Here is a 14,862-nt window from a genome sequence, read left to right on the forward strand (position 1 = left end):
CCAGAGAGCAGTGTTTGACAGACAGCAACCCTTCGTCGCCCTGTTCTGAGACATACCAGTGCATATGACATGTTAAAGATGTGCATCTCACTAAAACAGACAACTACAGTCCTGTTCAGAACTCACTCAGCAGATGTAGTTCTACAGGTTATCCTAAATTACTTTCTGGCTATAGTAATGACAATATTATTCTGTATACTAAAGATTATATACAAGCATACTGGGTTCCACAGCCTGCATTATTGTGTATAATGTACCTATTTGCACTGTATTCCAATTTACACTTTGTAAAGTACACTTTGTAAAACATTTTTATGCAAAAATATATTTTTAATGTAAATGTATTCATTATATTTGTAGTATTTAGGAAATAATGACTATGACTAATAATGATCTATATAATTCAATATGTATGTATTTATATTTATTTAAAATAAAATTATACTTAAATATACATATATTTATTTATACTCACTCACTCACACAATTATAAATACATCATATGTACAGTAATATGTACAGTGTGAACACAGGGAAAATTTTTAACATATATATGTATATACACACACACACACATTTGTGCTTGGCAATGTGTCTCATGATTTTTGAGTTCCTGTAGAGCCTGATAAAGAGCAAACAAATCAACTTAAAAATCATGAGACACATTGCAATGCACAAACAATGAGCCTCTGCTTCTAATTAATTTTTGCATCACAAAGCTCACTCTGCCTAACCCCGCCTCTTTCCAGATGATTGACAGCTGTCAGATGCAAAGCCATAAGCAGGGAAAGGGCACTCACCTTTGACCCTCTCTCCGCGGTTCAGCTGGATCTCTCCCTCTCCCTGCGGCGAGTACGGTTTGACCACGATGAAGGTGCGCCCCGGCACGGCGCTGTAGAGTTTCCGTTTGGGGCCCCGGGCTCCTGAGAGTGTGTGCGAGGGCCCCGCGGGAGGAGGGCTGGGGTCCCGCTGGACCGTCCCCGGGCTGTAAACAAAAACATAGGTTACCGTGGTGATGCCCGGCAACTGGTAGCCAAATCCGGTGGTCACCGACATGGTCCCGTGAGAAGGCGGCAGCGTGAGTGCGTGCGCGCGTGGGTCTCCTGCTCGATATTCCCGAACCGGCCAGGGCCGTCAGGTGCGAGCGGCTCACTCCCTCTCTTCCTATCACTCTCTCCTCCTCTGCTCCTCTCTCCTCCTTTCTTCCACCTCTCTTCTCCTCTCCTCCCTCTGAGCGCTCCCCGCCCTCCCCCTCGCTCCCGTTAACGGCTGCCTGTCGCGAACGGCGCCGAGCGCTCGGGCTGCACTCGCCGCGAGTGGGGCATGTTCACTCCCCGTGGCTCTCGCACACACACTCGCACACACGCTGTGACGAGGCTGCGCCGTTTCCCCGTGGCTGGGCTGGCGCGCACTCGCCCTGAACATTCTATCCGTACGCGGACGGTCGCCGACGACAACTCGCGGGCGCCAGGGGTCCGGATTGATTAGTGTGTGGGGGGGTTGAGCACGACTCACCTCACCCCTCTAAAACAGCACAAACACACACACATACACACATTCTCCTAGTGCTGTAATCAACAGCCCCTCCTAACCCTCTCTCTCTCTCTCTCTCTGCCCTCCAAGTCCTCCCCTCCCCTCCCCTGTCTCTCTGCCCTCCCCGTCTCCCTCTCTCTCTGTCAGCAAGACAGCTTCTGAATGTTAATGCAGCTGCAGGAAGAGTGGCTGTAGCCCTGTCTCTCTCATTCATCTCAAGTCTTCACCCATTCATTCCACACACATATTCATTGGACACACACGCAACAGCAAAAACGGCAACATCCCACAATTCCCATTTTCAGTCCAGAAAATGTGCTGAATGAAATCTCCATAAATACAAATGTATGATGTTTGATTGAAAATAACTTTTTCAAATGTTTTCTTTATCTTGCCAATTTATCTAGTGATTAATTGTGTGTATACATCTATGGATATTTATATGTATTTACACACACACACGCACGCGCACACACACGCACACACTGAGTGAAGTATAGTCAAACTGTATTGCAGGCAATTAGTGAAATTTGTATATGCAAAAACTGATGCAACTGTTTAATGAATTGTCCACACTGTTTTGATTCTAAAAAATAGCTTATATCTTCCAGCATGTGCAAGGAAATTCTTGAACCTTTGCCTTTACTGTCAAAACCAGTCAGTCTGAACACACATGCACCTTCACATACTCTTTCCATCTCTCTTTCTCTCTCTCTCTCTCTCTCTCTCTCTCTCTCTCTCCATATATCCCCTTGCTCCAAACATCGAGCTCAGTGACGGCTTTCCAATTACTGCAGCGGTACGGGGCTAGAGTGACTGCAGCATGTAAATGCAGAGTAACAAGAAAAAGAAAGGAATTTAAGGGCGGAGATATGATAAGGAACTGAAAGAGGAAAAGGAAAGGGTTGTAAAGCAAAGAAGAGTGGGAAAGAGAAAGTAACAGAAGAAATGATGGACAGAGGCTGTAAGAAGTGAATGGATGAGAGACAGAGAGGTATGTAGTCCTGTCGTCACGGTTTCCTCAGATTCAGTATTGATCAGTCAGAGCCGCCACAAGGCTGTAATAAACAGCACTGAAAATCATTGGCCAGCTTTGCAGTAATACCATATTTCACGCACATCAGTCATCATAAAACAGACATACACAGCTTCGGACAAGTGTTCTTTTTATTTAGGACATTTGTAAGACGATAGATTTGAAGCAGTGCAGCGGAGCCTGAGGAACGGCAGCCTGTAGATGACATAAACGTCACACTCCCGCTCTCCGTCTGATCTCAGACTCGAATGCATGAGGAAGTTTCACACGCTGTGTGAAGCCACAAAGACATGCTGCGTTTCAAAACTCCTAGTGAGGTTCCTACCTAGACAGTCCAAACATTCTATTTGAATGTGTGTTTGATGCACAAGAAATTTTTACAAGATCTGAACAAGCGTATGATAACCTTGGCGACTGCCGTCATGGAGAGATAAATTGAAAGCAACTATCTTGATTCGCCAGGTGCCAGTGTCAACAATGAATCAGAGCCTTCTTTTCACAGTTCTTTTCTTTCTCTTAAGGTAATAAGGACTGATGGCTTGATCCGAAGTCACACACAGACTAAGTCCCATGCTGTCATCATGCTATGAACTAATCATCTTCTTTTAATGTAATGTTTTTTTTTCTTCCAAAATGTACTACTACATTAATACATACAAGTTGTTAATCTGTCAATATTATTTAAAATACCTAAGCTAACATGAACAAACAGTAAATAGCTGTAATTTTATTAACTAATGTTAACAAAGATTAATGCATTAACCAATTTAGAGTAAGATATTTCAATTAAGGATGTCCCGAGCCAATCTCAAGGACCAGTATTGGGACCAATTAAGCATTTTTTTTTTTTTAACTGATCCGTATTGGCTAGGCTAAGCCCGAGCCTTTATTTTTCATCAGTTGTCACGCATGTGTGGTGCAGTAGGTGGCGTTCAAGTGGGTCTGCCAACTGCCATTAAAAGGACAAGAAGAAGCTCAAATGTGCGTGCATCACGCAAGAACCAAAGAGGTCTGTTGTAACAAATCACTCGAAAGTCGTTTATTTGCGGTTTATTTTTATCTGCCTTGAATAGGCCAATGAATGAATAAATAAAACAAATAAAAAGTTGTTGTAATCTTTTGTTTTGTTCATTATATTCTAATAAATAAGCCACCAAAAAATTACATACATTGAAATTTCACAATTATTGATTGATTTTAATTTAGATAGCACAGCAAAAACTACTAGTCTAACTAATATAAAGTTAAAAAAATATTGAAGACAAGTTAGACTTCAGTAATAAAATAAGAACAAATAAACAAATCACAAGAAATAGCTCAAATAAATAAAAAATAGCTAAAAAAAAATAGCTCAAATAAGTCTCAGAGTAGTTTTCAGGTACAGAAATAATGTAAAATAATACTGCATGTTCTTCGATGTATTGATTAAATATATATTAATCCTTGTTAAAGCTCCAAATGTTGTTCAGCCAAGATCAAGTCTTTTGTTGTTTGATTAGCATTAATGACACAGCAGCAGGTATATTAGGCTGCAGTCACTAAGACCAAATGCACAGATCCAATATACTGTTTCACATGTGATTTCTTTCTCATCGGTTTACATTCAGTAAAACAACCAACAGTGTTTACGTGCTCACCAAGATGGGCATTTTGACTTTTACTTTTTGATACTTTTGTTGTGTGTATTTTTTGTTTCAAGCGCAAGAAGACGAGAATGAGAACTCAATTCAGTACTCGTGCAATGAATAGTTAAAAATTGCTTACATGTTTAAACTGACAAGACGTATAAACCAAGCGGCAACATTCTAATCTGAAAAATGAAGCCTACCCGGAAGTGCGAAAAACTGCAATACATCGAAAATCCGCTAGAGGAAGGTCCCAAAAGGGAGCAAATGTCCATAGACCCCATGTTAAAATGTCAGTTTTCACAGCATAAATTCATGTTTTTACAGGTTGGTCCCATGGACTTTTATTGTATTTTTCGATAGCTTCCGAGTGCCTGACAACTGTGAGGGGGTGAATTTTTTTCTAACTCGTTATTTTAGATCGTATGTAGATATAAAATGTATGACAAATAAGGGCGTGGTTAACTTTGATTGACAGCTTGATTGACAGCTGATAACGAGCATAGGCTGCGCCAAGGAGAATGACAACATAAGAAGCGCCATTTTTTAACACAGTTGAAATATAATACTACTGTTTCTGTATCATGAAATATAGTTTTAAGAGTTTTTCAGGTGAGAATGTAGTTGTTTAAAGCTCAAATCTGTGGTTTATTTAAAGATTTATGAAAATTTTATCCAGTTGTTAGATCCAGACGATCAGCGGACGCTCGGCGCATGTTCCCCGCATGGAACAGCCTTTCCTCGGCTAGTCGTTCTGACGTTTGCCGCTGACTCTGGCGTCTCTGTAGTGGTTAAACATGAGATATAATTCGTCTTGTCTATATCTAATGGGCGATTTTTGGTCTCGTGAATCTATAATTTGTTCCCTGGGCAATCGTTTTGGCTGAGGGGAAGTTTCATAACTTTATAAGCTATTTAACTTTACCGTTGTATGGTTAGACTAGAGCACTGACTTTGTATGTTTGACTGAATTGTTTGCTTTATTTGTATAGCTTCTTGTACCTTTTACTTATACTTTTATAATAGCTAATATTGATAAAACTGAAATTTAACAAAAAGAGACTGGGTTGAGTTTTGTCATTTTAAATTTTAATACAATGAAGATGATCTGTAATGTTGTTTACTGCAAAATCTGTTGTTTAGTACAAATGCACATATTGCCTGGACCATATTAAAATGTTTAATATTTTTATATTATATTTAAAACGAAAAGAGGCAGGTTTGTGTTTTATATTTAGTTTTTTTATAAATAGGCAAACGTTATATGCAGTGAATATAATCAATACGCGTTGCCTGAACCACATTTGTGTGGCTATAATGTTTAAAATTTCTTTAAATGAAAACGAAAAGAGTTAGTATGGTGTTTTATAACATATTTCATTGCCTAAAATATACACAGAGATAACCGGAGTAGCAGAGCGAGCTGAGTGACGCGCGTCGCGTCCTTTACCCATATATGGATTGGCCAGAAGGTGGGCGGGGTTAGGATTTCCCAAGATTTTCCAAGATGGCGCCGCCCATAAACTTCAAAACCGGCTTCAAAACCGTTCTTCAGAAAGTCTATGGGTGACGTCACAGACGCTTTGTCCATATTTTTTACAGTCTATGGCAGTGGTTCTCAACCCGCGGCCCGCGGGCCGCATGCGGCCCGTCACAAATGCTGATGCGGCCCATGCTGACCACGTAAGAAAAAAAATAAAAAAATAAAACATTATTAATAACTTATAGTTTTACAATTCATATTTCATTATTGTTTTTTTAAATGTATTAAACCAATAAAAGTTTGAACAATATTTATTTTTTTGTAAAATAATTTTGGTGATCATGTGGTTTTAGATATGCGCAGTACTGACGCAACTATGAACTGACAATTACACAGTTAACGCACACAATTACAAGCGCGCGCTCTGGCAGATTTAAAACTCATCAATTAACGATCAAAATGGACAAATTTGTTATTAGAGGAGAAAAAAGATGCGAGGAAAATACTGATAAAGGAACACATGCAAACAAGAAGAGTCGTAGCATCAGCAGTGAAGGTAGGAAAGTGCTTGAAGAATGGAAGAATCAGTTTGCTGTCAACGAGCGAGATGGACAGCCTTTCTGCTTGCTCTGTAATAAAATACTGGGCGTATGCAAAACTTACAATCTCAAAAGGCATTTCGATACCACCCATGCAACTTTTGACACGAAATATCCACCTGGATCTCAGGAAAGAGCTTTCAAGATAACTAGTCTTGAAAAAAATGCCATTGTTGAACAGAATACAATGCGAGCTAGCTTAAAAATGTCTCAGGCCGTGACATTAGCAACGTTCAAAATTTCCTGGCTCCTTGCCAAACACGGCAAACCATTCAGTGATGGAGAGCTAGTTAAGAACTGTTTTCTGGAATCACAATGTCTGTTTGATGATCTGAGCAACAAGAGCGAGATAATTCGCAGGATAAAAAGTTTACAGCTCAGCAATGACACAGTTACTCGTCGAATTTCTGAAATGTCTGAGAATTTGACAGAACAACTAAAAACTAAGCTAGCCACTGCTTCAGCACTCAGTTTAGCTGCGGATGAATCGACAGACATCGGAGATGTTGCTCAGCTTTGCATTTGGGTAAGATGTGTGAATTCAGAGACTTTTGAGGTTACAGAAGATTTATTGGCATTGAAATCGCTACATGAACGAACAAGGGGCGAGGACATTTATAGAGCACTTAGTGAAGCATGCAAAGACATGAACGTACCGGAATCCTCAGTTGTCTCCATCACTACTGACGGTGCGCCCTCAATGACGGGAAAACACAAGGGTCTCGTAGCTGAAATGCGAAAAATCTCCCCTGACTTGTTGGCATTTCACTGTATTGTGCATCAACAAGCACTATGCAGCAAGTTAGTTGATGGATACTTCGTGGAGGTTATGAACACTGTGGTCAAGGTGGTCAACTTCATTCGAGCGCGGCCTCTAATGCACCGCCGTTTTATTACGTTGTTGGGCGAACTGGACAGTGCTTACGGAGACCTCATTCTGCACAGTGAAGTGAGATGGCTAAGTCGTGGGAAAGTCTTGCATCGCTTTCTGGCTGTACTCCCCGAGATAGTAAACTTTCTTAATGACATCGGCGAGGGAGAAAGATTTCCAGTCTTGAGAGACAATGAGTGGAAAACAAACGTTGCTTTTCTTTCAGACGTCACAGCTCACCTAAACAAGCTGAACTTACAACTTCAAGGTGACGAAAAACATGTTGATGACCTGTTGGGCTGTGTTGAGAGTTTCAAAATGAAGCTAGAGCTGTACACTGCACAACTCAAAGATGATGATTTAACTCACTTTCCACTTCTGAATGACGTGTGTGAGGGTGTACTGGACATACAACAGAAAGAACGATTCGTTAAAACTGTCAGTCAAATGCAGGAAAAATTCACCTCTCGTTTTTCTGATTTTGAGAGAATAAAATCTGCAGGACATTTCATCAGAGAGCCATTGACTTTCACTGTGGAAAAAATCAAGGACTTGGCTGCAACTTTCGGTTTGTCCCGCCGCGCACTCGAAGATGAACTGATGGATGTTCAGGCAAGAGGACACAGCCATACTGCGCAACAGTCATCCTCAGTTACAGAAATGTGGCGAAACATCTCTGGACAAAACCTCAGATTATTAAGTTCAAAAGTGCTTTCCATATTTGGGTCGACATACATTTGCGAACGCACATTTTCTGCAATGACGCGCATCAAGTCACGTTTCCGTGCGCGTCTTACAGACTGCAACTTACAGTCGCAACTTCATTGTGCTGTTACTCCTTTTGAGCCAAATTTCACCAAACTGGTCTGCTCCCGACAACATCAGGTGTCCCATTAATGGTAAGTAGAATTATACTCTCTAATAATAATAATGATAATAAATCTAACTGTAATCATTTAGATACCTTAATATCTGGTTAGTTTGCATTGGTGACGCCAAATGTAAATGATATGCGGCCCGTGAAACTTTAACTTAGACATAGTGCGGCCCACTGAAAAAAAAGGTTGAGAACCACTGGTCTATGGTATAAACACGTGCAAATAATAAACTTTTGTGACGATGCTGCACTGGCCTGATTTGGCAAGTGACAATTCCGTCTGTAGTCCCGATCGGATCGACGGAACAAAAAACTTTATTGGGGCATCCCTAATTGTAAAGTAGTATATAGTGCCCTTGTTAGTGCATCCGCCTGTGAGCGGGTAGAGTAGGACCGGTTACGTAAGCATTATGGGGCCTAATGGTTAGAGCGTCGGACTTGTAACACAAAGGTTACAAGTTCGAGTCTCAGTAACGGCAGGAAAGTAGGTGGGGGGAGTGAATGAACAGCGCTCTCTTCCACTCTCATTACCCACAACTGAGGTGCCCTTGAGCAAGGCACCTAACCCCCAATCGCTCCATGGACGCCGCAGCAAAAATGTCTGCCCACTGCTCCGGGAGTGTGTTCAGGGTGTGTGTTCAGGGTGTGTGCGTGTGTTTTCAAACTCACTGCTGTATGTGTGCACTTGGATGGGTGAAATGCAAAGCACAAATTCAGAGTATGGGGCACCATACTTGGCTACACGTCACTTCACTTTAATGTTTGGTTTAAAAGCACGCTATTTGATAACACCTATGATATATAAAAACAGTTGATTCAAACATTAAATTTGAAAATTTTAACTCACACGTAATGTTTAAGTGTTTTAGATTCAAACATTCAGATGAATCTATGATTGCTAAAATAGTTTGACAAAAACATTAAAATATTCCTATGATGGCCAAAAATGTTTAATTTAAATGTCTGAATCAAAAGCATCGAATATGAATGCATGTGTTTGATGTCTAAACATGCTCAATTTTAATCTACCCGTGATCCTTCAAATATGCTGTCTAGAATAGATAGATACTTCACTTATATAAAAATATATGTGAACGCATTTATATTTCTCAAGCACATTCCTATAATGCCTAAAATGCGTATTGATTTGAAGATGTTCGATTCAAATGCTGAAACACAAACTGATCTGTAAATATTGAAAAGTTTTGATTTGAATCCAGCTAAGATGCCTAAAAATGTTTATTGAAATATTTAAATGCCTCTAATTGTTTGATTTGAACATTCGGTGCTGTCTAGGTAGGAATTTCCCAGGTTTTGAAACACGGCTGCATCATTTTAACTACCCCAGCTTGAATGTGCTCATAACCTCTAACATGTGTTTCTCTGTAGAGAAGAACTGACCTCATTCAGACTTAATGACACACACCTTTAGGTATTAACTCATATAGACATGTGTAACCTCCAGAACCCCACACACTCTCACACAGAACAACAACCTTCAGCTGATTGACCACACTAAACCCCTCAGGCATACAGTGTCCTGTTAAAGGGTGTGACAAAGTGATATATTGGTTCTATACCTCTCCCGAGCATCCTCTCGGCTGCCTCCTTGGACGCCAACTATACTTCAGTAACCCTGGCAACTGCCATCATGGAGAGATAAATTGAAAGCAACTGTCTTGATTCGCCAGGTGCCAGTGTCAACAATGAATCAGAGGCTTCTTTTTCACAATCTCTCACAGTTCCTTCTCTCTCGTTAGGTAATAGCAGCCTGAGAGAAAGGACTGATGCTTGATCCGAAGTCACAGACTAAGTCCCCATGCTGTCATCATGCTGTGATCAACTAATCCATAAACTCACGCCGTATGTGTGATATCATCTCTACTTTCCCCACAGGATGTACATAATGAAACACACCCTCTGATCCGAAGTAAAATATATGCCAGACCGACACTGTTGTTACTGTTAGCTAAATCTGTAAAAAAAAAAAAAAAAAAAAAAGTTAAACCAAAATAACCAGGGGTTCTAAAATAACTAAAGCTTAAATAAAAACAAATAAAAGCTCAACATAAATATATATAAAAAACGAATTGAACTAAATATAGAACTACAAATTAATGAATAATAATAAAATAACATACATACATACATATATATATTACTTATTTGTAAGTTTATCACATAACTGCTGCTTGCAAACAAAGAATGGCTGCTGCTGGCGAACAGGCTTTGGCCGCGACTCTGGAGGACTTGGAGTTAAGCTTTCCTTTGAGAAAAGAATGTCACTTAAGTCATTCTTAAAAAAGGAAGATGTGTTCGTAGTTTTGCCGACCAGATACAGCAAAAGTTTAATCTATCAACTAGCTCCGCTGGTGGGAAAACACTCTGGTTGGTTGTAGCGCTATATTATTGCGTGCAGAGGGAATTTGAAAGACAACCATTTATCCCGCCCCTCGGATTGAGCCCTGCCAATGGTGAGTTCCCAGACCCAACATCTTGATGTGGGTCTGGCTTGCCAGGCTAGCAAAGCTTATGAGCAGAAGAACTCCATCTCCATGGTCAAACATGGAGGTGGTCCAGTCATGTTATGGGGGTGCTTTGCTGTTGCAGGAAGTGGAAATCTTGACTATATGAAGGACATCATGAATTCTTTAAAGCATCAAGCCATTTTGGCAAAGATGAGGATGCCTTCGGTGCAGAAATTGAAGCTTGATGATAAATGTAATTTCCTGCAGGACAGTCATCTCAAAGTATACATCCAAATCTACTGAAGCTTGGTTCAGGGATCAGTCATAGAATGTTCTTGAGTGGCTTGTGCAGTCTGGAGATTTAAATCTCATTGCAAATATTTGGTGGAATTTGAAGAAAAAAGTGGTTGTATAATACATATATACATACATATATACAGTGCAATGCATAAGTGAATACACCCATGCTAAAGTTGACTAAAAAGAGGAATAAAAAATCATATTTTGGAAATTGAACTTAATGCCTTAATTTAAAAAATTAGGAAAAATCCAACCTTTAAGGACACCAATTTTCTTTGTGAATGAATAATGTATCGTAAATAAATAAATGTTCTTCCTTAAAATACATGGTGCATAAGTGAGTACACCCCTATGTTAAATTCCCATAGAGGCAGGCAGATTTTTATTTTTAAGTATTTTTTTTTAGGATACTATGCATCCTGATAAAGTTCCCTTGGCCTTTGGAATTAAAATAGCCCCACATCATCACATAGCCTTCACCATACCTAGAGATTGGCATGATTTTATTTCAGTTAGCCTAAAAGCTAGTTTGATTTGCATTGAGAGATGATCTTATGGAAAGTACCCCATGCCAATCTCTAGGTATGGTGAAGGCTATGTGATGATGTGGGGCTATTTTAATTCCAAATAAAAATCTGCCTGCCTCTATGGGAATTTAACATAGGGGTGTACTCACTTATGCACCATGTATTTTAAGGAAGAACATTTATTTATTTACGATACATTATTCATTCACAAAGAATATTGGTGTCCTTAAAGGTTGGATTTTTCCTAATTTTTTAAATTAAGGCATTAAGTTCAATTTCCAAAATATGATTTTTTATTCCTCTTTTTAGTCAACTTTAGCATGGGTGTATTCACTTATGCATTGCACTGTATATATATATATATATATATATATATATATATATATATATATATATATATATATAATATACAGTGAGGAAAATAAGTATTTGAAAACCCTGCTATTTTGCAAGTTCTCCCACTTAGAAATCATGGAGGGGTCTGAAATTGTCATCGTAGGTGCATGTCCACTGTGAGAGACATAATCTAAAAAAAAAAAAATCCAGAAATCACAATATATGATTTTTTAACTATTTATTTGTATGATACAGCTGCAAATTATGAAGGACTAAAAATGACAGAACGAAAAATAAATAAATAAATAAATAAAAGTAGAAATAAATAAATAAATGCAGAAATAATAGTGAAAATAAATACATTTTGGTAATATAAATGGCTATTTCTGTATTTTTACATGTATTTATTTATTTATTTATTTATGCATTTCTATATGTATTTATTTATGTATTTATACATTTATTTATATATTTATGTATTTATGTATTTATATATTTATTTATTTATATATTTATATATGTATTTATTTATACATTTATTTATTCCTACATTTATTTATTTCACACACACACACACACACACACACACACACACACACACACACACACACACACACACACACATTCCAGCAATGCAATCTTGACATCGCAGCCTGTTCATTATTCTGCGCTCACACCAAACGCGAATAGAGCGTCAAATTCGCGCGTATCCGCGTCTAGTTCGACGCTTGAACATTTTGAATCCAAAGCGAATAGGACGCGCGTATAAAGCGAGCGTTTGAAGCGAAATAGCACCAAACTATAACGTTTACACTGTGAACTGTAAATCTTTGTTCTGGAGCTGAAGCTTATCGACCTTCTCAACAATAAAATTATTAATATAACCCTCCAATGCATATTTAAGGCCCTTTTGGTGACATCGAGATGATATATAATCTTTCTGTCTCCAAAAAATCATCAATTGCCTCCTGTGAAATGTCTCCTACTGTGACAGCTGCCAAAGCGCCTGTTACCGAATGTTGACTGTTTGTCCGAGTGAGTGGAGGGGGCGTGGCTTAGATATTGGTCAATTAGCATACATGCGCAGGGAAAAATAAATGTAGAAATGTGGAAATACAGAAATAAATAAATGTAGAAATGTGGAAATACAGAAATAAATAAATGTAGAAATACAGAAATAAATAAATGTAGGAATAAATAAATGTATAAATAAATACATATATAAATATATAAATAAATAAATATATAAATACATAAATATATAAATAAATGTATAAATACATAAATAAATGTATAAATACATAAATAAATACATATAGAAATGCATAAATAAATAAATACATGTAAAAATACAGAAATAGCCATTTATATTACCAAAATGTATTTATTTTCACTATTATTTCTGCATTTATTTATTTATTTCTACTTTTATTTATTTATCTTTCGTTCTGTCATTTTTAGTCCTTCATAGCAAATAAGTATTTGAACACCTGTCTATCAGCTAGAATTCTGACCCTCAAAGACCTGTTAGTCTGCCTTTAAAATGTCCACATCCACTCCATTTATTATCCTAAATTAGATGCACCTGTTTGAGGTCGTTAGCTGCATAAAGACACCTGTCCACCCCATACAATCGGTAAGAATCCAACTACTAACATGGCCAAGACCAAAGAGCTGTCCAAAGACACTAGAGACAAAATTGTACACCTCCACAAGGCTGGAAAGGGCTACGGGGAAATTGCCAAGCAGCTTGGTGAAAGAAGGTCCTCTGTTGGAGCAATCATTAGAAAATGGAAGAAGCTAAACATGACTGTCAATCTCCCTCGGACTGGGGCTCCATGCAAGATCTCACCTCGTGGGGTCTCAATGATCCTAAGAAAGGTGAGAAATCAGCCCAGAACTACACGGGAGGAGCTGGTCAATGACCTGAAAAGAGCTGGGACCACCGTTTCCAAGGTTACTGTTGGTAATACACTAAGACGTCATGGTTTGAAATCATGCATGGCACGGAAGGTTCCCCTGCTTAACCCTCTGAGGTCGACAAACGCGCGGGCGCGTTTTGCTGGATTTTCTCCACATTGTAGCACTATAAACTTAAATGACTCCGTCATTTATGGTCATACAGAAAAAAGAAATATAAAAAAAGAATCTGTGATATTTCTACTTTTGTATGTGTCCACTTACAATCAAATCAAAACATTGTGCTTTTGTAAAATAAAGAAAATAAACAGGGTGTGCGTTCTGCCTCTCCGTCGCGGAGAACTTTTTTTTCTTGAGCACGTCTATAAACTGAAACAAAACTCAGCGAATACTTGTCACACATTTATGAGCCATATACCTTTATAAACATTTAAGTGTGTACTTTTAAATGATCGGATTCAAACTGAAAACAAATATTCTCTGTTTAAGTAATTTGTATAAAACCAACAAGATGTCCAGCTTCTCAAACGCTTGCTCATTATTTTTTTAATTTACCACGCCCACTCGTGCAAAAGATATTCACATGCAAATCTCCACATGGAACGCGATCGCGCTCATTAGGCCTACCTCAAAAACAAAACACCAAAACACTTTACAAGTCTCTGCTTTTAGACGCGCCTGAGCTTACATTGGATTTACATCAGAAGAAGAACGCGATTTGAAGACAAGAAAGATGTAAGGTAAGAAATTCTTACATATTAGTTTGCTATTGTTGCATAAATTTCACATTGCAGTTGAACTGTTGCTAGATATATGGTGAATATTATAATATTTAGACCCGTGTTTACTGTTACTGTGTTTGTGGATATCTGCTCAAACGTAGATATGTATATGGTAACCATAATGTTTTATATTTGAGCGCGATCGCGCTTGAATGTATCATATTTTGCAGCGCGATCGCGTTTGAATGTATCATATTTTGCAGCGCGATCGCGTTTGAATTAGGGCTGTCAATCGATTAAATTTTTTAATCGATTAATCGCATGATTGTCGTGAGTTAACTCGTGATTAATCGCACATTTTTTTATTTGTTCTAAATATTAATACTTTTCAAGTTTGTAATACTCTAATCAATGTGGGCATGGATAAATATAGATGCTTTATGCAAATGTATGTTTATTATTGAAACCATAGTCAATATAGAGCATGAAGACAAGACATGTTTCAAAGGTCATAGATGTTTTTTCAAAGAACTTGTTCATGTCTATTAGACACATGTAGAAAGAA

The 14,862-nt window shown here is 38.4% G+C and overlaps 1 protein-coding gene across 3 annotated transcripts in view; it reads right to left on the reverse strand.

The window, feature by feature from the left end:
• The window catches only part of shank3a (SH3 and multiple ankyrin repeat domains 3a), a 301,560-nt gene that overhangs the window by 83,647 nt on the left and 203,051 nt on the right, over nucleotides 1-14,862 (reverse strand). For all 3 annotated transcript variants that reach the window (XM_084123575.1, XM_084123574.1, XM_084123573.1), the window contains exon 12: nucleotides 801-985. In XM_084123575.1, the coding sequence (XP_083979701.1) occupies nucleotides 801-985 (185 nt within the window). The remainder of the gene's footprint in view (nucleotides 1-800; nucleotides 986-14,862) is intronic.

Source organism: Abramis brama (assembly GCF_963993115.1).
Source record: "Abramis brama genome assembly, chromosome: 9".
Lineage (NCBI taxonomy): Eukaryota > Metazoa > Chordata > Actinopteri > Cypriniformes > Leuciscidae > Abramis > Abramis brama.